Raw genomic sequence first — 25,287 nt, forward strand, 5'->3', positions numbered from 1 at the left:
GCAGCCTCCAAAAGGGACATAAGTAAGTAATTAAATTGCTTTATCAATTAACGCCTGCGAAGACCATCTCGGGATCGCATTCGAGAAATACTAATGGACCGGCACAGAATAGTTTATGTAGACCAGACAGAGCCAGATTGATTTGAGGCATTTTGTTACGTAAATGTTGAATCAGCTGGCGTTAAGGAGACAACATGAAGGGAATTTTGTCATTCTTTTTTTTCTATACCTAATCGTTGGTAGCCAAGGCTATTCCAACTTCGTGCGGACCCGTTGGTGAGCTCGCGGGCTCAGCTGAGAGAATTGCTAACACTAGCCCTAGCAAGAGTAGTGTTTCCTTGAATTCGCTACCGGATCGGAATCGCGACCCACTGAGAAGATCTGGCGAGAAACTCAGTGGGTTGTGTAAATGGGGTAGTACGCACGTCGAACTCTTCGTCCGACTTAGTCACTCATTTTGAAATGGAAAGCTTGACTTTATCGATTGCTATTTTTATAACCGAAAGGCGTCAATAACTAGCAACTAAGTAACTAATAATAACAACTTCATTTCATTGTTTCATACGTCTTTTTATTAAGCACTAGCTGACCCGGCAGACTTCGTAGTGCCTCAATCGATAAATAAAAGACTTAAACTTTTGTATAAAATAAACAAAAGGAATCCGTCCGACGGGGAACACATCAAAAGAAAAACAAAAAAAAAATTATTATTTAATTACGAGAATTTTCATATTTATCTTTCCTATCCTATACTTTTAAACCTGTTCTGGACTTCCACAAATAATTCAAGGCCAAAATTAACCAAATCGGTCCAGCCGTTCTCGAGTTGTAGCGAAACTAACGAACAGCAATTGATTTTTATATATAGAGATTTCAATAAATCTTTGGGTACACTGCTTAGACCCAAGTGACAGGTTAAATTGGGCCGAAATCCATCTAAGCCCTTCGCTGAAAGCCAACTGACAGGAATTACTTTGAATTTTAGTATATTTATTAACGTATAAAATTAAATAAAATAATTGGAATATTTTCCATAGAATATTCATTGTGAATTTCATTTAATATTACCTGTGATTTGCTTTAAGTGCATTTTGGTATTATGATATCCGGTGGGAGATTCAGCGAAGTGCTCTTGCTAGGTTTAGTGTCAGCTTTTCACTCTGGTTGAGCTTAAAAGCCCGTGAGTAGTGATCGAATAGCTCCTTAGACTATAAAAGATTAGGCAGGGAAAGTAGATTCAGAGAAGCATTGCTCTTGCTAGGGTCAGTGTTGGCAAACCTCCCCGTATCTGCAATATCCTGCCGAGCTCATTTACAAAACCAAGCGTTGTTGAAATTCCTGCCCAGCCCCCTGAGCTGTCCTACCAAACCAGGCGTAGTTGGAATAAACCCTCACGCTACCAATGATTAGTTAGGGAAAAAAGATACTATTAGAGTGGTGTTAATTGAGGAGTTTTTAACCCATAAGACGAAGTGAGTTCAAGGTAGCATTAACTTAACGTCGTCTATACTTACTCTTCTTTTATTATTATTAAAGCATCTATACCTACTCTTATCTTATTATACTGACATTTTTAATGTCATACTCGTACCTAAAGGTTCCACTGATTCATATGTCACTCAGAATGTTTGCGCCTGGCATCATTATTACGTTTTTAATCATTTATTTCTTTTCTTTAATTTTTTAATCTTTTCTTTAATCTTTTCACATTAATCTGTACTAACATTTATTTAATATTATAATTGTTAATGTTTGGATGGTTGCTATTCAATTATGCCAATACGGCCGGACAGATTTGGATGAAATTTCACTCATACTTATATATTTTTTGTTATGGTAAATTTTATGATGCGAACAAGGTTTTTTTATTTTTTTATTGCAACGTCGATTGTATCCGTTGTAATAAATAGGATAGTGTATAAGAAACTTCGTGATTTTACCTATCAACGGATCTAAGAATCGGGACGAGAAAAGAAGAGTGACATAGACAACCTTTTGCCCGAAAAAAACGAAGCGTGTTTCATTTTTTTTAATCAGAATTTTAATAGCGCTCTTAAAGGCTTGTATGTATATTTTTTGTTTTTTTTATTTTTATTGCTTAGATGGGTGGACGAGCTCACAGCCCACCTGATGTTAAGTTGTTACGGGAGCCCATAGACATCTACAACGTAAATGCGCCACCCATCTTGAGATATAAGTTCTAAGGTCTCAATATAGTTACAACGACTGCCCCACCCTTCAAACCGAAACGATAGCAGATAGTAAATAGATAGTATTCTTGGGATAATGTGTCGCGTCTATTTCAGGTATGTACTATGCGTAATCGTAAGTCGGCACTTAGACTGGTATAATTTCATTTAGTTAAAATGCTTCCGCTCCGCCCGATGTGCTGATGAACGCATCTTGTATTCCATTGCTAATATTGATTTCTATACGCCATTCCTGTTTATCAGACGGTATCAATTTATGCCTTTTTATTTGTACTGAGATGCTTTTTACTGGTGGTAGGACCACTTGTGAGTCCGCACGGGTAGGTACCACCGCCCTGCCTATTTCTGCCGTGAAGCAGTAATGCGTTTTGATTTGAAGGGTGGGGCAGCAGTTGTAACTATACTTGAGACCTTAGAACTTATATTTCAAGGCGGTTGGCGCTTAACATCAGGTGGGCTGTGAGCTCGTCCACACATCTAAGCAAAAAAAAAAAAATTATTGTACTAGTGGTCCCCCAGTAGTCGAAATTCGACTATAATTAACTAAAATTATAAGTTTGAACATTATTATTGTTCTATTGTCAGGCTATTATACATCTATAATCGCAGATTTCGCTAAGACTACACTATAGACAAATTAAATATATTAAAGACAAACAATAATAATCTTATCTCGATTTGACCAGACATTTATTAAATAAAATAAAAACTTTCTTAAATTATCTGTGTGGACAGAAGAAGGCTACTATGCACTCTAAATGGGAACAAGTAAATGCTTCTACTTAGAAATTGGACTTCTAGCAGTGTCTAATATTGTCATTTCCTTTTTTTTTCAAACTTTAAATAGGCCGCAATCAATATTTTTCCTTAGACGAATCTTATCCATCTGATTGCTGCCTGGACGAGGGCGCCCTTAGCAATAAGATCGTCCAATATACATTTTGTGTTTGATGTTTCTCATACTGGTGTACAATAAAGCTTACTTACTCTACTCTGTCCATTTTCAGAACATTTATTCAAACATTGGTCCTTGGAAAAATGATGTATGGTTTATCAAGAGATTTGATAGAAGAAAGTTGTTGAAAATTTGTAAAAAACATAATTATTTTTTATGGTTTCACTATGTGTCTTATCTTATTATCTTGTAAAGCGACCGCTCAGGGCATTATATCATTTTAACGTTACATTTCCCTTAAGCGTCAGTGTCTGTTAGCGATTCGCGCGAACTTGGCAGAACTTAGTAAAGTTAAATGGGTTTCAAACAAGTTCGGTCACCTTGAGCCGTAATTAGTTTCACGTTGAGTTTAATTTTGAATGACATGAATGATGAACTAATATGTCATTATATAGAACGCTAGCTTTTGCCCGCGACTTCGTCCGCGTGGAATTCTGAGACCTTAGAACTCATATTTCAAGTTGGGTGGCGGTATTTACGTTGTAAATGTTTATGGGCTCCTGTAACCACTTAACACCAAGTGGGCTGTGAGCTCGTCCACCCATCTATGTAATAAACAAATAAAAACACTATTCTATTAGTCGCTATTAACTGATACGCTGCAACCTATTTGGATTTATCATACTGGATCACTTTATTTAGAAAAAAAAACAGTATAGGTCGGTGGTAGCCAAACTGCGGCCCGTGGACGATGTTTGATTTTGATGTTTAATTGATGCTTGTTTAATTTTAGTAGATAATGGGCTCAATTCCCAATAAAAACACGTTAAAACTAATATAACTAAGTCTGTCACTTTCATTTATTCCAGCAAGAAAATGGACATAGGTGATTGGTGAAATTTTAATTGTCAAATATTCAATTCATTCATCTCGTAATAATACACAATATTATATTTGTATATAATGTATATAATTGTATATAATATTAAAATACAATAATATTATTAATAACTAGCTGTACCCGTGTCCGCTTCGCTGGGCATTTCAATTTAACATTATTTTTTCTCAACCCCACAAAGATTCTCATCATTAACGCCCCCGCAACTGGTGTAGGGAGTCCAACACTCATATAAATATTAACCTATCCATTAAGTACATGTATTTTCTACATGGATACCAAGTTTCAAGTCAATCGGATGCATGGTTCAGTAGTCATAACGGAGCATCCGTAAAAACCACTGTAGATTTATATATTAGTATAGATAATATTAAATATGTCAATCGACTGATGGTCAACTAAACAGTCCAAAAATGTGTGGCCCGCAATGATACACATTGTCCTATGTGGCCCTTGACCAGAAAAGCGTGACGACCACTGGTACAGATTTTCGGAGTCACAGATGTATGTAGTTTCACAGAAACACATTTAGTTGCGCTAAAAAAGCCACGCTCGCATTGTTTGTCTATTAGTATTAGCATTAACTTTATCACTGTATAATCTCCTGAGTATAATTCTATCACGGCTTTATATAGTTCTAATGAAATCTAATCACGTCTATAGCTTTGTTGAAAATATTCGTAAGATACCTCTTGTTATAGCTGTGCCAATTTTCAACGCATCTGGATAAATCGTCCAAGGACGCATTAAGGAAAAACATACACCCAAACTTTAATTATTGTCTTTATGTACCAGTATACTGCTACTGTATTTCCAAAGCGATTTATTTATGTTAACAATTTCGCAAAAATTCCCAGTAATCCTCGCTTTCATTTTACGCAAATCCTTAAAGCGAGTTGCAGCAATTTAAGAAATACGAATGGAAAACTTTACGTCCTGACGAAATTGGATAGAGAAAGTTTGGTACTAAATTGAAGGGAATACTTTTAGCGGAGAACATTTGTATTGTGGAAACGTTGCCGCCATCGCGCCAGCTCACCGCGGCTTGTGCACCGAAAATAATTACGTTCCTATTGTTCTATTGAACTTAACTATACTGTTATAATATATTGGTTAAATTTTTCTTATTTTTATTTACGCTACGTACAGCTTAGGCTGCTGTTTTTTGTTTAGATTTTTATCTGACCTAATTTCGATGACTTCTGGAAGGGGTGGTGTGTTTACTGCTTATCTATACTTCTATGCTAATCTTATAAAGAGTAAAAGATTTGTTTATTTGTTTGTATTGAATAGGCTCCGAAACTACTGAACCGATTTGTTGTCTCACTGTTTGGAAGCTACACTATTTCCGTGTGACATAGGCTATAAACTTTTTTGAAAAAAATTTGGGTTCCTTACTAAAACTCTAATAATGTAACCCAAGGTATTAAAAAATTAGCTAAAATATTCTTTACATCGCCTGCCCTGCGAAAACTATTGATGATAGAATAAAATAATGTACTACGACTTTGTAGAACACATTATTTTTAACAAAAAGTGTCGCGACAGCATATGTCTAACTATTATAGTTATGCCGCAATAAGTGTTTTTTGTTTAAAAAAAAAAAACTACGTCAAATATCGTTGAAATTTTTGTTAAAGACCCGAGCGTAGCCGGAGTGGGCCGCTAGTTCTTTATAAATATATATGTTGGAGTAACCGCATTATTAAGACCAACGTCAGACATCACAGAGGGCGAAGAGGGTGATCGAGTTAAGAGAAATATTGAGTACACAAAACACGTTTGTTGTCTTAGAACAAATAAGAAATCTCCTCTTGACGTTAGCAACCGAAAACGAATGACAGTTCTTAGGATGAAGTCACCGCTTTTCAAGAAGGCTTCTTCTTCTTCTTCGTCGCTTTCTTCATTGCTGAAGGTCGTGTCCCTGAAACTCGACCGTTGCCTGTCTCGTGAGCTGTTTCCATCTCGTCCGGTCCTCAGCTGCTCGAATGGCGTTAGCGATTGGCAACCCAGTTAGAGCGGTTACTTGATCACACCAACGGCTAAGTAATCAAGAAGGCTAGTTGGTAAGTGAAATGGCCTCTATGCTTCATCGGCTAGGGTCTGCTAGGCGAAGTTAGCCGAGCTCCGACGACATTACGATCGTGTTATTACCTCTCAGGAATCGTGCTGCGTTTTGTTATCAAACTAATGACCGTTTTCGACAAATAATATAATTATATAGTGGATTTTAAGATTAACACCAAAATCTTTAAAAAAAAAACATTCGTAATACGGTAATCTCAATCGATGACTGACGTTGACATTCGTTGACCTTTTAAAATAAATGTATTGTGATAGTGTGAACTAACTATAAATACCGATCTACCCACATATGTGGATTGGTAAGAATGGAACGTATGAAAAGAATGTGATTTAGCTTTGTGCGTACGGATTTAATACAATACAAATTCGACCTCCTGTTTCAAAGTGGGCTTCACAAATTACGTAATTTTGAAGTCGTCGTGGCCTAAAGGATAAGACGTCCGGTGCATGCGTCGTATCTAGCGATGCACCGGTGTTCGAATCTCGCAGGCGGGTACCAATTTTTCTAATGAAATACGTACTTAACAAATGTTCACGATTGACTTCCACGGTGAAGGAATAACATCGTGTAATAAAAATCAAACCCGCAAAATTATAATTTGCGTAATTACTGGTGGTAGGACCTCTTGTGAGTCCGCACGGGTAGGTACCACCGCCCCTCCTGTTTCTGCCGTGAAGCAGTAATGCGTTTCGGTTTGAAAGGTGGGGCAGCCGTTGTAACTATACTGAGACCTTAGAACTTATATCTCAAGGTGTGTGGCGCATTTACGTTGTAGATGTCTATGGGCTCCAGTAACCACTTAACACCAGGTGGGCTGTGAGCTCGTCCACACATCTAAGCAATAAAAAAAAAAAGTTGAATCTATCAGCTCCGATAGTCTGTTAGTATCAGATGGGCTGTAAGCTCATCAGCGTACGCAAGTCAATAAAAGAACAGTTGTTTTAGAATTTTAATTTGGAACGTGTAATATATTTGTAGTTACAATTTAGGAATTTATTTTATATTTAGGCTTGTGGAGAGTACTCAAGGGTAGGCAGCGGCTTAGCTCTGCACCTGGCATTGCTAAAGTCCATGGGCGACGGTAGCCACTCACCATCAGGTGGGCCGTATGCTCGTCTGCTTACAAGGGCAATAAAAAAATATAAATAGTTATATATATTATTCTAATGTCCGTGACCACATTGGTAACATTAGTTGTTGGTAAGGCTGTTGTTGTTATTAGATGTATTTAAGCGATTGTAGCATTTTTTTGTTGCCTAGATGAGTAGACGAGCTCACAGCCTATCTGGTGATAAGCGGTTACCGGAGCTCATGAACATCATCATCGTAAATATAATATAACCCAGCTTGAGACATGAGTTCTAAGTCCCAGTTCAATAATACAACGAACCGAACCCGGACAAAATTATTGTTTCGCGATAGGAATAGACAGGACGGTAGTAATCAGGAAATTCAAACAGGAAACTTCCAAAAAAATATACGATTTAGTGTGAATGGTCTTTATTTAGTGCATCAGCCAATTAAAGAAGACAAAATTTTAATTTCAGTAGGAAGCACTTCGTCTAATCAATGCTTAGACCAGCCCCAGTTACCGAGACCGCTGCCCCAACCGCCGTAAGCTCTGGCCAGGCCGTATCCACCTAGACCATGACCGCCCAATCCGTAGCCACCCAGGCCGTATCCACCCAGGCTGTGTCCGCCCCAGCCGTAGCCACCCAGGCTGTGTCCGCCCCAGCCGTAGCTGCCGAGGCCATATCCGATGCTCACTGGTGCCACGGTTTTGATGATGGGCGCTGTGATTATGGGTGCAACCGCAGTTCTGATAATCGGAATCGGTGCTGCCTTAACGACGTTAGCGGTGGATATCGCTGGCGCAAGGATAGGTGCCCCATAACCTGTAAATAAGCAAATATATTACATGTAGTTTGGCAAAGATTTTAACTATCGGTTGTAAGAAGTGACGTTGGATAAATTGGCTATTTCTGTCAAGAATCAGTCATGTTGCTGGTGGTAGGACCTCTTGTGAATCCGCGCAAGTAGGTGCCACCGCCCTGCCTATTTCTGCCGTGAAGCAGTAATGCGTTTCGGTTTGAAGGGTGGGGCAGCCGTTGTAATTATATTGACACCTTAGAACTCATATCTCAGGGTGGGTGGCGGCATTTACGTTGTAGATGTCTATGGATTTCGGTAACCACTTAGAATCAGGTAGGTCGTGAGCTCGTCCACCCTCCTAAGCAATAAAAAAATGTATTTTCAACTTAAAGGGCGGGATAACGGTTATAAATTAAATTGAGACTTTAACCAATAACTTACACTCGTGTTGTGATGTCTATGGACATCGGTTTACATTTCGTATAAAGTGAGTTGCAAACTCGTCTACTATTTAGAGTACATTCTTACTTAAATCTTTAAAGTGTTGGCCAGTCTTGAAAAATGACTGCAGTTTTGATTCAGACAAGTTTTGCTAGTTTGGATTAACGGTATAGAATAATTCTAAAGCAAATTCCATAAATAATGCAGATAAACAATTTGATTCCAAATTATCTCTATCAAATTGACAAAATCAAGGACGATGGAAGAAAAATGATGAAAACATGAAGATATTTACCGTATCCATAGCCGAGACCAATGGCGCTGCCACAGCTAAGGCCCACCACCGCCAGTAGACAGGTCAACTGAATATTAAAATGTAAATTTAATTAAACTAGTAGGACTAAACTAGTTTAGTCTAGTAGTCCCTAGTAGTCCTGCAGTAGTCCAAATTCGACTATAATTAATGGAAATTATAAGTTTGAACATTATTATGGTTCTATTTTCAAAGAGTATTTATTATACTTCTATAATCACAGATTTCGCCAAGACTACACTATAGACAAATAATATTAAAGACAAACAATATTTATCTATTCTTAATTTGATCACAGAGTAACAATATCAAAAGTTTGACAATAAACAAAGAGTATATATTTATGTATTGTCTTAAATAAATGGAAGCGTGTGTAATGTTTTTTTATTGATTTAATGTTTTTTATGCATTATTATAAAAAAATATTAACATTCTATACTTCTTCTCTATATTCTCTATTAGTGCGAGAAATTTCATATGACTCCGTTCGCGCAATTTTCGTAAGGAGGGGTACAAACATTTCTGCTTCACGTAATAATATATACTTAGATATAATTCAGATCAGAGGGAACTCCAAGGAAAGGGAATATATGAAATACAATATTAAATTGTTGCGCTAATTAATCGCCTTAGGGAGTTCATAGCTCAGAGTACAAGAGCTTGCGTTAAAGTTAGCCTTCCGTAGCGTCCCTCTTGCGGCAACGAAGTCATTGACCCCGTGCGTCAACTATTTTTAATTGTGTTACATTGCGTGCTTGCAAAATTTATTGCAAGCTAATTTTCGTTAAACTATTTTGCGATTAATTGAAATTGCTCAAAATTTTACTGGTGGTAGGAAATCTTGTAAGTCCGCGCGGGTGGGTACCACCACCCTGCCTATTTCTGCCGTGAAGCAGTAATGCGTTTCGGTTTGAAGGGTGGGGCAGCCGTTGTAACTATACTTGAGACCTTAGAACTTGTATCTCAAGGTGGGTGGCGCATTTACGTTGTGGATGTCTATGGGCTCCAGTAACCACTTCACACCAGGTGGGCTGTGAGTTCGTCGTCCACCAATCTAAGCAATAAAAAAAAAAACATGATACCAAACTTAATCTCATTTTCAGATATTATTTTATTTTTTAAATATGCAGCTTTACTGGAATGCTATTTAAAAAATTAAGAGAAATTAAAACTTTTGAAGAAATTTTCGATTGAAATTTCCAAAAATCACAATATACACACACGGAGCTTGAATTTCATAATAAGTCAAAATGTATATTATAAATTTCTTTAATTTATTTATCAGAATTTAATTAATTTATCAGATATCTCTAAACGCTTGAAGGAAGCTAGCTACACGTGATACTAAGGCTGGCTGGTACTTTGCACAGAGAGTGAGTCTGGCTGTCCAACGAGGTTACACAGCCAGTATCTTGGGAACTGTACCTCCTTCAAGCGCATTGGAAGATTTGTTCAACTGTACCAATTGATTTATGTTAAATTATTTTGATTTGTTAAAATTATTGACATGATTATAATGATAATAAACATTTATTCCAAACATAAAAAAAAAATATAAGATATCATATAAAAATATTTAGAATTATAGAATTACATTAATTAATAAAGAAACTCACAGTAATGAAGGAGTTCATATTGGATGATTGTCTTCAGACGAAGTGTAAAACTATGTTGTAAAACATTGTATTTATAGTACGCTGGGCACGCATCCCGAACTGACCGGATGTGTTATTGTTGCTTAATTATTTCCTTTGCATATCCTTGCCGAATTAAGAACACTTAGATTTCTTTATTGGATCGTTTGTAACGCACATATTATGATACAATGCCTAGGGAATTATGAGTAAAAATTTCTTTTATGTAGCGAGTCATATTTAGACAGTCATGGGTCGATGGACATTTGATGATTTCAATCGAAAGATCATTCTTTACGATTGCTATTTATAAGGAATTCAGTGTTTTGGAGTATTAAATATAAAAGATTCCTGAAACCCTATCGAAATATCTATACAAATACATAAAATTGGAGTGTCTGTTTGTAATAATAAAATAGCTACTTTTTATTAAATGCGTATGTATACACAGTACAGTACATATACCAAACTAACAATTTATTTTTTATTTTTGTCTGTCTGTCTGTTTGTTCCGGCTAATCTCTGGAACGGCTGAACCGATTTTGACGGACTTTCACTGAGAGGTGCTGATGATATAAGCAGTAACTTAGGCTACTTTTATTAGACTAGTGACTTTAGTCACCCGCGGTTATTGTCGTACATCGCGTCGTAACATCGCGGGACTCAGCTAATCTAATATATAAAATTCTCGTGTCACAATGTTCGTTCCCATACTCCTCCGAAACCGCTTGACCGATTCTCATGAATTTTTTTATGCATATTCAGTAAGCCTGAGAATCGGCTACTATCTATTTTTCATACCCCTATGTGATTAGGGTTGTCCAGCCCTAAATTTTATTTTTTTATTTGGACATTTTTTTTTGTTATAATGAGGTATTATGTGGTTGAATGAGGTTTTGTTATTTTTATTATATATTCCCTCATCGTTCACAGCACTACATACCTCTTTCACTCATTTACCACATCCTTACACACTTACAATAAGTTAGTTTTTTTTTCTACACTAGAAATTCCCTAGAAATCTTATATATGGCAAAACAATGTTTGCCGGGTCAGCTAGTATTTTATAAAGGTTCTTTGCGCTGCACTTCTCCAATCGAGAAGTATATTGGTTTCAAATAAACGGTATTAAATTTAAATAACGTTGCAGGTGACAACAGACTTGTACTGGACATCTATTGGAGAGATCTATGTTCAGTAGAGCTATAGGCTGAGATGATGATGATGATATTGAAATAAATGGTTGTTTCATAATTTAGAGGTACATTATTATTGTTCGGATTCAGAAATGATTTCCTTATACCCTGTAACAGTGCATTAAGGAATGTTCTCGACTTCTCTGGTTTAAGGCAGACGGCACTTAGTTTAATTCAAATTTCAATGCATTATCTTGTTTCTTCCTGAAACTTTTTTTTAATTGCCAATAATATAATTTGTAGAGGTGGTCACGGTTCACTTGCCAGTTACTAGTCACTAGAGTCCATAGAGATTAACAACGTAAATGCTGCCACGCGCCTTGAGACATGAGTTGTAAGATCTCACTTTTAACAGTACAATTGCTGCTCCGCCCTTCAAACTAAAACGCATTACTGCTTCACGGCAGAAATAGGCTGGGCCTACCACCAATAAAAGTATATTTCTTTTTGTGTCTGCAAAAAAAAGTATAATTCTTTTTGATTGTATTGTTATCGCATTGTTATAGAATTTAGAAGTTTGTAGAATAAATTTTTTTTTCTGTAATTTTCAGATAATTGTTTTGATTACCAAAGTTTTTTTTTAAATTATTTTTATTGCTTAGTTGGGTGGACGAACTCACAGCCCACCTGATGTGAAGTGGTTACTGGAGCCCATAGACATCTACAAAGTAAATGCGTCACCCACCTTGAGATATAAGTTCTAAGGTCTCAGTATGGTTACAACGACTGTCCCGCCCTTCAAACCGAAACGCATTACTGCTTCACGGCAGTAATAGGTAGGGTGGTGGTACCTACCCGTGCGGACTCACAAGAGGTCCTATCACCAGTAAATAGTCGAATTTCGACTACTACTTCGATTAATACCTCACAGTTTTCCTGATCGCGGACGATGGTCCGTGGACCGAATTAGCCGTCGTAAAATTAGTTTTAATCAAACATTAATTACAGTATATCGAATGCTTTATTACAGTTACCGGTGTAGATATTTGTATTAAAATTGTTATAACGATTAATTCATTATCGCGTTTGAAACACGTTAAATTGGTACACAATTATATCGTTTCATGATCGAATATTATTGATATCCTTTTTATGTACTTATTTGTCTAGCAGTTTCTTGGTTTATTTTTATGTTATGTTATTAATGAAACCTTAAATTATATTTAGTTTTAATGACTTAGTTAGAATATTTAGTTTTAGTTTTTATTCTTCCATATCTCTTTCCATTCAGGCCTATCATACGTCATCTTTGTATCCAAAGCGTGGATCTCTTGCATATCCTCTTTCTCTCTCACTCTTCATAGAGTCCATTTGAGGACCTTCCTGAGGACTCCCTCCTCACATTATCATCTACTTTCATACTAGTATCAATGACATTAATTGATACATGTTATTTATTTAAGAAGATAAACTTCTTTTCTCCTTTTCTTAAGATAAAATTTCTCCCATCAGCTATCATTGTCTTCAAACACGATTGATAAGATGATTTTTCTATTATTATAATTAATCTAAAAGTTTAATAAAATAAAAACCATTTCATGATATTTATAGTGGTTTAATTTAACCTCGTTTTGAAACTGATTTTATGTTAACACAATTATAAACCAGTTATTATTAATCCCTACGAATTTACTTTGAAACTGCCGAAATGTGTTCGCTCATTGAGCACACGCGTTAGATGTTGCAGACAATGTTCCGAGTTTGAGTAATTTGAAAATGCCTGTTCGACAATATTCATTTATTTATATCAAAAAGCACAAGTGAGGAAATGATGTTTCCTAATGTGACCTTTTTTTAGTTCAAAGGTGTGTAGTTTTTTTAATTCGACCATCACATGATTACATGATCTACCTTATAGCTTCTGAATCCCAACGTGATATCACAGCAAGAATTTTAACCTTAATCAATGAGGTCTTAGTCCTAATTATATTGGTAAATAGCTTAGCCATAGGTCCATCCTTCAAACCAAAAGACAGAACTCTTTCGCGGTGAAAACAAGTTATCATGAAATTTTATTAGATTTAATTCTATGTAATAAAGTTCTGTCTATGAGATCCCTATGATGCTTAGAAAGATTTTTCAAGTTTGAATGTTCGACAATGTGACATCATAAAAACGTTGATTACCATAGTATATTTCCGATTTTTACAACTTGTGTACGTAGTTAAGACAACTTTTACGTTTTAATCTACCGTTAAATAATTATTTTCCTTTTTTATGCATTCGATGTTTGAAATACTTTAGAGTTACGGTTTTCCGAAACGTCACATATAAAATGATGTAAATGAAATGCAATAATAAACCGTAAAATAGTTTTAATTAGTTACTATTATACAATTACGTCAGAAACGCTATATTTTCAACTTGACTGCGACATTCGTTTCGATTGCAGTGCATCGACCTCAGTATCATTTGATGCGTGTAAATTATTCGCAAAACGATTTGCAAACAGTTAATTAGACAATTATTTTTTTATTATCATTATTGGTTTGCATTTTTACGTTAACGTTTTATTTTTAACGGCTACGAAAAAGGGGTTATGCAATTAGGCTATGTTCATGTTTTTTTTTTTTTTTTTTATTGCTTAGATGGGTGGACGAGCTCACAGCCCACCTGGTGTTAAGTGGTTACTGGAGCCCATAGACATCTACAACGTAAATGCGAAACCCACCTTGAGATATAAGTTCGAAGGTCTCAAGTATAGTTACAACGGCTGCCCCACCGTTCAAACCGAAACGCATTACTGCTTCACGGCAGAAATAAGTAGGGTGGTGGTACCTACTCGCGTGGACTCTCAAGAGGTCCTACCACCAGTTAAAATGTATTTTCTTGTCGCTTTTAAACTATTGATGGCGTTGATTTTACAAACTTAGATGAACAGATTTGCATACCGCGGTTTAGCATAATAAGTGTTAGCCAAAGCCAATGTGCAAATTACATTCATTGCTTCTCAAGAGCCTATCTAAATAAGTTTGTCTTGTTTTGTAAAAAAAAATCAGTTTTATTCTAAGAAGCTTCCTACATTTTCCAAATATTTCCGACTACTTCAGACTTTTCCGTTGTAAGCATAACGGGTTATATCCAGTTTATTCTAACAATAACCGAATTGAACCGGTTTCCGAATACGCCTTTGTCGGCGTCTGGCACTCCGTTGAGACTTTGTTTTTTTTTCTTTCGCACCCACTTTTTAATATTTGCACAGTCAAAGGAATATTTCCAACGAAAAATTCTTTCTGCAGCTTTTTTCTCATATTCAAGTTTTTAAAGAAAGCTTCGTGTAGTGTGAATTTAATGTTTTTTCTTTTTTCATTTTGCGTACGTTTTTGTTTGGAATTTCGTTTTAGGATTTTTTTTTTATTATTGCTTAGATAGGTGGACGAGCTCACAGCTCACTTGGTGTTAATTGGTTACTGGATCCCATATACATCTACAACATAAATGCGCCACTCACCTTGAGATATAAATTCTAAGGACTCAGTATAGTTACAACGTCTGCCCCTTCCTTTAAGCCGAAACGCATTACTGCTTTACGACAGAAATAGGCAGGGCGGTGATACCAACCCGTGCGGACTCACAAGAGGTCCTACCACCAGTAATTACGCAAATTATAATTTTGTGGGTTTGATTTTTATTGCACTATGTTATTCCTTCACCGTGGAAGTCAATCGTGAACATTTGTCAAGTACGTATTTCATTACAAAAATTGGTACCCGCCTGGGATCCGAACACCAGTACATCGCTCAAGACGAATGGACGTCTTTATCCTTTAGGCCACGACGACTTCACGTATGGTACGTTTTGTGCTTCTTAGAGTTTAAGCCGTACGATATATATATTTGACGGATGCAGTAGTGAGTATCATGTCATCTAATTTATATCGCCCAGAGATGTTGAATTTCAAGATATAACAGCTGCTATTTCGACAATACAACGATTAACATTAGACTCAACTATATGCACGTTCGTCGAGCCAAAATGTTTAAGCACATTCAAAGTTTCATAAGCCTTTATTTCCCCAGACGAACGCGGCTTTGTGAATAACGCATTTACATCCATATCTTGAAACCGGCAATCTAGATTACGATGTTAATAAGACATATTATTATGTTAATGAGGCTAGTTGCGAATTCATCTCGTTCCTTCGTACGTGCAATGAACGAAGCACGGACATAAACAATTCAGCCGGACCTGGTTGCTCACGAGCGCTTGTAACATCGCGCTTCCGGGCAATACTTGGATTAGGGTTTTCGCCCAACGGGATGTTGGCATCGGACGATCTTCAAAGTTTTTTGACTAATACATCTTTCGGCACATCGGCTCAGGATCTTTGAAATGAACAATATGTTCGTCTAAATATACGGCTAAAAACATTTTGAAATTTGATACAGAAGTTAAAAGGAACAAGAAAAACAACGAAGAACCAAGAAGAACAAAAGTGTTGACGACACACCTCACTAGGGAATATTAAAGTAAGTAAATCTTTTTTAAACGCTTTTATTAGCTTCAGACGTATGTACGTATGTTTGTAACGGAATCTTTGAACATGATTTTGACCCCCTTCAAAACGTCGGATTAACTCGAAATTTGGTATACTTATTAAGGGCCGATGACAATTCAATATCAAAAATAATTGAAAAAATTGAAATTCAACTAAAAAATGAATAATAAATAAAAGTTAAAAAAAACAAACAAAATACACTTTTATAGAAAATCCAACCAAAAAATAGAAAATATATTTTAATAAATTTGAATTAAAAATAGTGTAAGAAAAAATGATTTTATTGTAAAAAAGCGTTGGGTTCTTTTCAGGATATTATCAAAATAACCCTTCTACTCATATCTGTTCATAAAAGTTTTATAACTACTTTTACCATGCACCCCACGCTTTTTTTCAATAATATCATTTATTCTTACACTATTTTTAATTCAAATTTATCAAAATTTATTTTCTATTTTTTTGTTGGATTTTCTATAAATGCGTATTTAGTTAATTTTTTTAAACTATTATTTTTATTTCAAAACTTGTTAGATTCGTTATGTTGCGTGTTTAGATGACAAAGGAACTTGTAGGCAGACATGTGTTGAATATTTCTGTTACGAAGTAGTTCAGACTTCAACCTCAAGTTACAAGCAAATTTTAAGTTAATTAACGCAACGAAGATTATTTTTGAAAAAAAAAGAAAAAAAAACAGAGCTGAATATTATTTATGTGAATAAAGAGAGATAGTCATTTGCCGTCACGCTAGAGTTCCATGCGCTGTGGAAATCAAAGACCTAATACACTGTTATGTACTTTTATATAATGCGCCTCTGGGTTGGTCTTACTGAAATCTAGATAGAACAATAAGTTTGTACCAAACACACCGGTGACCGGCAAAATTTACATTACTCGCATTTTACACCGCTAACGTATGTGGATAGAAAATCCACAAAGTTATGAAGATGGAAAATTATTTATTCATGTGAACGGTTTCAGCATGTACGTTTTACGAAAACCATCGTATGCTTCGCTCACAGCGAAAATACCCTTTCATTTTGTAGTTGTTCTTATATCATCATTTCTAATATCTTTTGGTTTATTGGGATCTTTTAATCAGCGGTGTTTTGGCTGTTAACTATTTCTTTGTAATCATCAGCCTCACTAACTTTCATTTTAAGAAATGAACTCCTATTTTTATTATTTTCCAATGGACTCATCAGGGACACTTTATGGTTGTGCCCCTGACATTGCTGTCGTCCTTTAGCGATGATAACCAATCAGTTCAAACCATCACTATCAGGCGGGCCATATGCTCGTCAACCTACAAAGTTAACAAAAAGGTAATTGACTATCCGATTCAAAGGTTCAAAAGAGTATTTATTTCGAGAAGACATCCATAAACTCCAAAACCCTGTTGTTATATGGGCAACAACGGACGTCCAAATCGTGGTAGCTTCCACAGTCGTTTTAAGAGTCTGGTCCCTTCATCGATGGTGTCGGTTTTTTCTTTAGATCGAGATTTCAGAAATCGCAATTTAAGGAAGGGCACTTTCTTAAAGGGTATTTGTTCACTGGATTCCTCTGAATCGATGGGCGCAGACATTTCCAATAAAATTTGATATCGCTGTACCACAATGGAGTACACGAAAGATATTAATAGAATTCGTTAAAATAATATAAATGTTAATGTAATATTGATTTAATCAAGGAATATTGCATACGAATAGAAAAAAATTCAAGTAGAACTCTGACTTATTGTAAAAATTATGGTCAAGTGATTTTTGTTTATCTGATGGTCTTGTCTTCGAGCAGACCAGGCTCTGGAGGAATGGTGAGAGTGTTCGTGACGTGTTTGTTGATGTCCGTGGACTCCTGAAAACAAAATTATAAGGATTATTTTAGACAGTACTGGTGGTAAGGCACAGTTCCTGGCTAGAAGCATGCTTTTTTCATTTTTTATTGCTTAGGTGGGTGGACGAGCTCACAGCCCACATGGTGTTAAGTGGTTACTGGAGCCCATGGACATGTACAACGTAAATGCGCCACCCATCTAGAAACCTAGAATGCATTCAGATTTGCAGGATACTTCCGTCTCGGTGTGAAGATTCGACGCTCTGGTGGTTAACCGACAGAGGGCTTTTAAGTTTCACCAAGTTACTACCCAACTAGGGTTTAAAATTACACCTTATGACTCAGAAACATAACAGCTAGCTATACCAATGTAGTTAAGAAGTTATGAATCTTTTATAAAAGCTCGCAGGAGTATGTATGTCGGTCCTCCATAGAATGGTGATATGGATATTTAAGTACTCACCAGTTCAGTTTTAGTTGCGTCCACAGCATGAGCTGAGCGCAGCATCTTCTGTGTCCTTTTCTGTGCTGAAGCGGCTCTCTGTTGGAGTAACTGAAAAAAATAATTATCGAAAGATAGCGCTCACGACTTTCCTGATGTTAATCGGTTACATGAATTCATATACGTCGTCGCTGAAGTAGTCGTGGCCTAAAGGATAAGACGTTCGGTGCAATTGTGTTGAGCGATGCACCGGTGTTCGAATCTCAGGCGGGTACCAAATTTTTTTTTTTTTTTTCCTACCTAAGCTGATAGCCTTAGGGGCTATTTCAGCGTAACCCTAACAATTGTAGGTGAGCTCACGGGGCTTAAACCTGATGACGTTGCTAACACGAACCCTAGCAAGAGCCGTGCTTCGCAGAATCTACCACCGGATCGGAAACGCGATCCACTGAGAAGATCCGGCGAGAAACTCAGTGGGCTGTGTCTGAGAGAAAATTTTTCTAATGAAATACGTATGTACTCAACAAATGTTCACGATTGACTTCCACGGTGAAAGTAACTACACGATCTTATAACTTATATCTCTAGGTGGGAGGCGCATTCACGTTGTACATGTATATGGGCTCCAGTAACCACTTAAAACCAGGTGGGCTGTGAGCTTGTCAAACCATATACGCAATTTAAAAAAAATCAAGAATGTAAGTAAATGTCGCCACCCACTTTGACACATGAGTTATAAGTCGCAGTTTTTACAGTACAAAGGCTATTGCACCCTTCAAAACGAAACGTATTACTTACTGCTTCACGTCAGAACTAGGCAGAGTAGTGGTACCTACACGTGCGGGCTCACAAGGCACCTTCCCATCAGCAATAAAGGAAATTATAATTTGGGTACGTTGAATGCTTTTCATGTTGACCGCCGGTCCGGTGGCGCGTTGGGCGGTGGCGCTAATTTGGACGAACTAGAATTACCCGCAGTCTCTGCCTCTTCCGAGTTCTCACTAAGGGAATCGGGTTCAGCTCTAATATACCTCTTCACATCTCCAATGTGTCGGTTCAACCGGGTCAAGTTATAATAGATTCTCTCTTCTTTCTAGTCCTTTATTCAGTTACTGGTATATAAGTGTTATATATAAGGATGTAATACTGGTGGTAGGACCTCTTGTGAGTCCGCACGGGCAGGTAATACCACCCTGCCTGTATCTGCCGTGAAGCAGTAATGCGTTTCGGTTTGAAGGGTGGGGCAACCGTTGTAACTATACTGAGAACTTAGAACTCATATCTCAAGGTGGGTGGCGGCTTTTACGTTGAAGATGTCTATGGGCTCCGGTAACCACTTAACACGAGGTGGGCCATGAGCTCGTCCACCCATCTATGCAATAAAAATAATAATTACAGATAGTCTTCTTTGTTCAGCCACAGCGAGTTTCTCTTCTATATCAGGAAGGGTGATGTCTGGCTGCGGCGGCTGAAGCAGCCGTTGTAGGTGCGCTGGGGGCGTGTTTGACGACCGACGGCTACTGTCGAACTCTTCTACTGGAATCTCAAAAGCTATTGCTGGAATTAGAAGAGACGAGATGGTTTACCTCAAATAAGTTCGTAGACTGATTAAAAGTATTAATTGTTTTGGATAATCACTCCAAATTAGACTTAAACCCGATGTCCGTCACTACCCTGGCTCATTGTGCTTCCTCGTCTAATGACCCAAATTACTGATATGGTAGAACTTATTTTTAAGCCGAAAAAGAACAATAAAGAAATCTACTATTAAAAAATATCATCGTCATCATAGTCGGTTACTCTTGGCAGAGCAGTCGTGGTCATGTGGAATCCTTGTTTATTGAAGCGTTGATAGCTGTTCTCCATAGTTTGCGAACTGAGGATTGGCGTACACACTCGTTTAAAGGGTTTTTAGTAAAGATTTTCACATGGGGATTTTCACGGGCGCATGGACCTTCGTCCACGAGATCTTTTGCCATCGACCCTACTTTGAGCAACAAGTTTCGCGATAGACTCTGCTGGCCGTCGTGATACGTGTCCGAAATATCAGAGAATCCTGGATTGCAATGTTGACAACAGCGTTTGAGAGATGTTCAGTTCCTTAAAAAATATATACAACGGTTAAAATGTACATTAGGCAGTGAAATACTTACGAGGCTTAGGCTTGATCGGAGATTCGGGTAGGACGACGGTAGGCAGATCGTCGTCATCGTGGTGACCGTTACCGTTCACCATCTTCCCTTGGTCATTAGTAGAGTCGTCTTGACTTGGAACCACGTTGCCGGAAGAACCACAACCCATGTTGATTGTTTTTTTTTATATCCTTGTTTGTTGTTTGAGCATTTTATTTTGACGAAGCTTGATTTTGTTAATCCAATTTTTGATTGTTGCTTGAGCTGTTAACTATTGTGGATACAATTAAACTCTATTACACAGGCAAGCATACGGTCCACCTGATGGAAAGTAATCATGGTCGCTGATGTATATCGGTAGTGCCTGAGGCAGAGTGGAACTCTCAATCAGGGGGCCGTATGCTATTCTGTCTTTGAAACCAAACATTTTATATTGAAAATCGTTGCAGATAGTCTAAGCAGTATTTCAATTTCCATCGTATTATCTACTGTCTTTGTGATTTCATAATATAAAACGTGGAGGTCCCAATCAATGTATTCTGCCTGTCTTAGTACATGGAGCTGAAGGTTGGAAGGTGTACAAGTCATACAAAGAGCTATGCAATAAGCTACGCTTGGAATTCCTCTTCGAGTTCGGCTTAGGAATGAGGGAATCTGAAAAATAACAAACCTCTACGACATACCAAAATACTTAGCCTAAAGTTAATGGCGGTAGACAGATCAATCAATGTCTCACCATAGTTTGAGTAGAAGAACACTAGGATTTTAAGAACTGTAAGTGTATATTCGGATGTCCCTCCTTCATAGAGGTAGAAATTCGTGTAAGACACACTCAGACAGGGTAATTTAAAAAATAACAGGTATACTATCCTGATGACGTATTAACTAAATCAGTCAAACAAGTTAACCCAAAATAAGTGAAAAGCAGGTACATAATAATATATTTAAATCCTTCACAGTACTATTCAAATCTATTAAATCGATATCAACCGCATTTGCTATTGTTATGAACCAATGAACCGGCGTCTTCTTAAAGTTCATTAGAAAACTAATTAAATTAAACTACTTTCTCTTTTTCATTAAAATATTCGTTGTCATTGCGTGACGGTGCGACAGGTCTGACTAAGGTTCCCAGTAATGAAATAATCGAAGAAGTCGTTTTTATGTTTATTAAATGATAATTATCAAACAAATCACTTTTACTTGGGGTTAATATTATATTTTAGAGCTTGTTATTTATATTATAATATTATCAATATTATATTATTTCGCATATAATTAGGAGATGTATGGAAATGGTGGTGCAAGGTAGAGGGGGAAGAGGTCGAGCAAAGAAGACATGGATGGAGTGTGTGAATGACGATATGAGAGAGACAGGAGTGAGTGTTGAAATGACGGCTGATAGAAGAGAATGGAATGGAAAAATTCGCTGTGACGACCTCACCTAGCGGGATAAGGTGGGGACAAGGAAGAAGAAGAGCTGAATCTCCCACGAAGTTGCAGCGCCTATTTAAACGCTGCAGTTAAGTGCGAAACTTCACCATCGACTACCGCAATAAAGATAAAAGTATTGTGGAAATGTGGAATTTGCAAAATATATAATTTTGCGTGATTCTCGTGATTACTGGTGGTAGGACCTCTTGTAATACTGGTAGTAGGACCTCTTGTAACACTGGTGGTAGGACCTCTTGTAATACTGGTGGTAGGACCTCTTGTGAGTCCGCACGGGTAGGTACCACCACCCCGCCTATTTCTGCCGTGAAGCAGTAATGAGTTTCGTTTGAAGGATGGGGCAGCCGTTGTAACTATACCGAGACCATAGAACTCATATCTCAAGGTGGGTGGCGCATTTACGTTGTAGATGTCTATGGACTCCAGTAACCACTTAACACCAGGTGGTCTGTGAGCTCGTTCACCCATCTAAGCAATAAAAAAAAATCCCCAGGTTCGAATTCGCGTAGGTACGTAGGTATCGTAATTCTGTCAGTATTCTAACGCGATTTGTCACGCGCTCTGGACCGGAGGATGCAGTACGCGTCCTCACGTCGGGTAGCGAAATGTCATTAACTCCACTGAGCCCTTAATAGCTGCTCAGAGCAAATATATTTTATTAGCATTGCGTCAAGTCAATTTTGAATTCTAGAGCAATGCGAATAGGGTAGACTTTCTGATTGGAAATGCAGAAATTTCATCTAGAACCTTCTTTAGAACTTTATTTTTTTATTCAGGTCCAGCGATCACCGGACACCAAGTGCACCATCACATAACGGCTATCGCGCCCTTCAACATAACAAGCTGAGCAATTATGGTACTTATTCAAGGATATTTGCGCTATTAAATGTTAATCGCCCTTGTGAATGTAAGGATTGTGTCAAAGGCCGATGGCTATAGCGACGGACTAGGTTCCCACTGACGTGTTTATAACAATAAGGTCACAAGGTACATAAGAAAACATAAACATCAGGCCAATGTGTGCGTGGGCAGCGTAGGCAAAGTCGACCTATATTCGCTCGCCTAAATTTTCGCAAACAAACGCGAAATCTGTCATAGTCGATTATAAATGACGCCGGGGTCAGAATTCTTTGCCGTGGGAATACCGCCAGTTGCTCGCGATGACCCAGTTCGGCCTTTGACGTAGCGTTTAGCTTCAAAATGATTCGCAAAAATAATCATATAAGGACATACATAAGGACATATAAGATACATACTATATAGCCTATTTAGCTTAGCTGCGACTATTGCCTTTTTTTTATTGCCCTTGTAGGCAGACGAGAATACAACCCATCTGATGGTGAGTTGTTACCGTGGCCCATGGACTTCAGCAATGCCAGGGGCAGAGCCAAGCTGATGCCCCCGCCAAGTAGCTGCCTCAGGGAATGCACCCATTTGTTCATTCGCGCACCAAATATAGCTCGTTGATATTACAATAAAATTCTGTCTCAAACGTCGATGAAGCCAATCAAGGAGAGAAAATTTTCAAACCAACTGAACAAAACATGACGCAAAATAAAATAAAAACGTTATAAACTCATAGAGAGGAGAAAAGAAGGCAATTGCAAACTACTGCATAAGCAAGAGGATCAATAAATCGTGGTTTTATATCTACAGGGTGTGTATTTAAATGATTTTTATTTACATTACATTCGCCACCCAGTGCACTAGGGTCAACTATAAGATAATAGTTCTAGATAATAGCATCATACATGTAACTATGTCAACGACGAATGAAATCCGAAGTAAAAATACTATACAACTATATTTGATTTGTTAGTTTGTGTACTTCTAGATACAACGGAATATAATCACAACGTTCACAGTGTTAGAGGCTGGAAGGATTAGTGGGTAGAGGCGATCCCATTACATCCCATCCCAGATACAGCCCACTGAATTTCTCGCCGGAACTTCTCAGTGGGTTACAATTACGATCCGGTGGTAGATTCCGCAAAGCACTGCTCTTGCTAGGGCTAGTGTTAGCAAATCAGCTCAGGCTGAACCCGTAAGCTCAACTGCCCATCGGCGCGTATTTGGAATAACCCCTCAAGCTACAAGCGAGCACATAAAAAAGCTCTTAGTTTTTTTTTTGGGATTGACACATTACTGGTGGCCGGGGGCCTTTCCAGTTTCACCAGGCAGGTGGGCGAGCATAGGCTCAGCCAGGAGGGGTAGGATTTGCTAGCAGCTGCCGGAGCGCCTCCGAAGGAGACCTAACAACTCAAAAGCAGCTGCTTCGCGAATGAATCTACTACCAGATCGGAGTAGCGACCCGCTGAGAAGATCCGACAAGAAACTCAGCGAGCAAATGCATAGGTTAGGTTGTACGTCGAGCTCTTTGTCGAGTTCGACGAGTACGGTAAGCTCTTAGTGTAATTGCATCGAGTGATGAGACTTTCCGATCATTCCGGAATTCAGATACCCGTACCAATATATCAAAAGCAATACGTACCATTTCACATACTGTTACACTTTTAAACGTTTTCACTAATTGCATGCACGATTAAAGAATAGTATTGCTTTATGAAAAAGTAATTAAAACAGCAAGTTTTATAAATTAAAATGTTTAATAGCGGCACGGCATCTTGTCAGTAAGCACGGGTGAATATCACATCCCTGGCTATTCTGCCGCTACTCAGTAAATGCCAACAAGAACAAAAAAAAAACATAATTGTGTAGAATACCACAACAATTTTGCATAGCAAATGAATTGTGACACACAAATAACATTAATCTTCAAAACATTTGTTTGATGACTTTCCGAGTCACGAAATTAAAGAAACAAAACACATTCGGACATTTATATACCTATACTCGTATATATTTTTTTTTTTTTTTTTTTTTATTGCCTTTGTAGGCAGACGGGCATACGGCCCACCTGATGGTGAGTGGTTACCGTCGCCCATGGACTTCAGCAATGCCAGGGGCAGAGCCAAGCCGCTGCCTACCGCTTAATACTCTCCACAAGCCTCGTTTGAAGAAGGACATGTCATAGCGCTCGGGAAACACCGAGGAGGGGAGCTCATTCCATAGCCGGATGGTACGTGGTAAAAAAGATCTCTGGAAACGCACTGTGGATGACCGCAGTGGCTCCAGGTAGTATGGATGAACTCTACTCCGGTGGCGGGCGGTGCGATGGTAAAAACGAGATGCTGGTATCATCTCGAACAATTCCTCAGAGCACTCCCCATGGAACATACGGTATAAAATACAGAGGGAACCGAAGTCCCTCCGCAGACCCAGAGGCTCCAAACGATCCGAGAGAATGGGATTATCGACAATCCGAACGGCCCTCCTCTGTATGGAGTCAAATGGAAGAAGCTGGTATTTGGGAGCCCCGGCCCAG

At 37.9% G+C, this 25,287-nt stretch overlaps 2 protein-coding genes across 2 annotated transcripts in view; both read right to left on the bottom strand.

Annotated features, from left to right (window-relative positions):
- Positions 1–7,572: 7,572 nt before the first annotated feature.
- LOC101741205 (shematrin-like protein 2) lies at positions 7,573–10,424 on the bottom strand. Its single transcript, XM_004925422.5, has 3 exons — positions 10,332–10,424; positions 8,698–8,764; positions 7,573–7,984 (listed from the first exon to the last, which is right to left on the bottom strand). Exons 1-3 carry the CDS (start codon positions 10,347–10,349, stop codon positions 7,656–7,658), a joined length of 414 nt encoding a protein of 137 aa, XP_004925479.1. The 5' UTR covers positions 10,350–10,424; the 3' UTR covers positions 7,573–7,655.
- Positions 10,425–17,708: 7,284 nt separating this feature from the next.
- LOC110385069 (uncharacterized) overlaps positions 17,709–25,287 on the bottom strand; it is a 36,343-nt gene continuing 28,764 nt past the window's right edge. Inside the window, exons 2-5 of the mRNA XM_021347548.3 lie at positions 20,472–20,721; positions 19,715–19,875; positions 18,340–18,429; positions 17,709–17,897 (exon numbers count right to left, since the gene is read on the bottom strand). Of these exons, the coding sequence (XP_021203223.1) occupies positions 17,811–17,897; positions 18,340–18,429; positions 19,715–19,875; positions 20,472–20,619 (486 nt within the window). The 5' untranslated portion in view covers positions 20,620–20,721 and the 3' untranslated portion in view covers positions 17,709–17,810. The remainder of the gene's footprint in view (positions 17,898–18,339; positions 18,430–19,714; positions 19,876–20,471; positions 20,722–25,287) is intronic.

Source organism: Bombyx mori, chromosome 23, assembly GCF_030269925.1.
Source record: "Bombyx mori chromosome 23, ASM3026992v2".
NCBI classification, from domain to species: domain Eukaryota; kingdom Metazoa; phylum Arthropoda; class Insecta; order Lepidoptera; family Bombycidae; genus Bombyx; species Bombyx mori.